This window comes from Alligator sinensis, unplaced genomic scaffold, assembly GCF_000455745.1.
Source record: "Alligator sinensis unplaced genomic scaffold, ASM45574v1 scaffold321_1, whole genome shotgun sequence".
NCBI classification, from domain to species: Eukaryota; Metazoa; Chordata; order Crocodylia; family Alligatoridae; genus Alligator; species Alligator sinensis.
Window position 1 is genome coordinate 612,818 of NW_005841969.1, and position 2,122 is coordinate 614,939.

The 2,122-nt window shown below is 54.7% G+C and overlaps 1 protein-coding gene across 1 annotated transcript in view; it reads left to right on the top strand.

Annotated features, from left to right (window-relative positions):
- The window catches only part of DLX1 (distal-less homeobox 1), a 1,767-nt gene extending 1,352 nt beyond the window's left edge, over window positions 1-415 (top strand). The window contains exon 3 of the mRNA XM_025200532.1: window positions 140-415. Within this exon, the coding sequence (XP_025056317.1) occupies window positions 140-297 (158 nt within the window). The 3' untranslated portion in view covers window positions 298-415. The remainder of the gene's footprint in view (window positions 1-139) is intronic.
- Window positions 416-2,122: the final 1,707 nt, after the last annotated feature.

The window sequence follows — 2,122 nt, forward strand, 5'->3', positions numbered from 1 at the left end:
TGGGCCGCGCCGTCCGGCCGCGGGGTTTGACTGCGGGGCTGGGCGGGAGGCGGGAGAAGCCCCGAGGGCTCCGGGCGGGCGAGAGCTCCCCGTACCCCTGCCCTGCCCTGGCTGCCAGTGACGCTTCCTCCCCTTGCAGGTGAAGATCTGGTTCCAGAACAAGCGCTCCAAATTCAAGAAGCTGATGAAGCAGGGAGGGGCGGCCTTGGAGAGCAGCGCCCTGGCCAACGGCAGGGCTCTGTCGGCCAGCTCGCCCCCGGTGCCCCCGGTGTGGAACACCAGCTCGTCCTCGGGTAAGGCCTCCACGGGCACCCCGGGCACCTACATCCCCAGCTACACGTCCTGGTACCCGTCCGCCCACCAAGAAGCCATGCAGCAACCTCAGCTGATGTGAGCACCGCCGGGTTCCCCAGCGCACGCACTGTTGGTCCAGGAACAAAAAACAAAACCCATTCACAAACAAAGGAAAGAAAGACAAAGGCAAAGAGAGAGGGGGGAAAAGGGAAACAAACACACCCGAGCTCTCTTCCCAGAGAGCCATTGACTCGCTGCACTCGAGCGCGGGGCAGACAAGCACAGATGCGATGCGGGGCTGGTTCCCAACTGCTGACAGCTGACAGAGCAGCCGCCGGGCTCCATTAGATCACCCGGAGAACAGCCTGGGAGCAGAGCGGATCCCCGACCTCGGCTTTGTGGGACAATCACAACAAACATGTTTGTAGGGCAAGAAAAAAAAAAAAGCTAAAAAAAAAAAAAGCTCTCCTCTGTCCTGTGTGTCTGTCTGTGTCTGATGAAATGTAGGTCCCCCACTCCTCCGGCCTCCTTATAGCAAGGGGAAAACAACCCGTACTATCGCCAGAGATTTTTTTTCCCCCTTGACATTTTCCTGTAATTTTCACTATTCATCTGTGTAATTTTTTTTGTTGTTGTTAAAGGGGAAAAAGGGGATTTTATTTATTGACTTAAATTACCACTATCAGAGTGCTAGGAACAACCTGGACTGTCTGGTTCGCAGAGTGCACTGTTTCAACGCACATTTTACTTTCAAAACAGAAACAAACACACACACACACACGAACCCCAACAAAAAGAAGGATGCGATTTTTAACTTTTACAATCACTTTTCTACTTTGCCGGCGCGGAGAGGTCTGGTCCGAGTGGTTGGCATTTTTCACACATCCGCTGTGACTTAACAAAGACGAGAGATGCCCAGTGTCGAGTCTGGAAGCGGGCTGGCAGCGGCTCCTGCGCGCTTCCCTTCGTGTAAAGCAAAAACGAAACAGAACACGACAAGGAAACAACCTTTCGTTCCCTGTTCTCAGCAATTGGAAAGGGGTGGCAGGGAAAGAAGAGAGGCCAGATGTCTCTAACGTGGCACAACGCAGCTTTAAACGAAATCCCAAGAGGCTTTACCACGCAGATCTCACCCTGGAGTGGACGTGCACATAGCCAAGTGCAGGATCGGATCGCTGTACATATTTTATTCTTAATTATTACTATTATTATTGTTCTGTAAACATGTTGCACAAATTTAGCCTTTTTTTCCGTTCCGTTTCGTGTGGCTGTAAAACCTGATGCTTTGTGAACTGAGATCTTGACATTTTACTTGTGAAATTCGGAAGATGTGATAAACTGAGCTCAGCTGTGTTTAGTGTCTATATGTCAAAGTTTAGTTTTATATTGAGAATGTTAACTTATTGCTTTGTACCCGGGGGGACGCCCCGCCACTCTTTGTACATAAGTTCGAAAGTTTCTTTGAGACAGTAAAATTATGGTTTGGAACAAGAGCCGCCGCGTGTGCTGTTTGTGCCCGGGAGCAGGCGCCCCCCGCTAGGGCACCGCACCCTCTCCAGCGCTCCTCCCGGCTGGGCCTTCTGCTGGGGCGATCCCGGGAGAGGTTTCCCCGAGGGACCACGTCTCCCCGGCCGGGCTCCGGCGGCGCTCGCCGAGCCCCGCAGTGCCCCAGGGGAGAGCTCGCCTCCCCGCCTGCCCAGCCCTGGCTCCGGCCCCGGATCTCTATCTCCCGGCACCACGTCCTGATCCTTGCAAAGGGGGCTGCGGCCACATCCCTCGGCCCTGCCCCACGGGCTGCCAGCGGCTGGACAGCCTTGGCCCCGGGGCC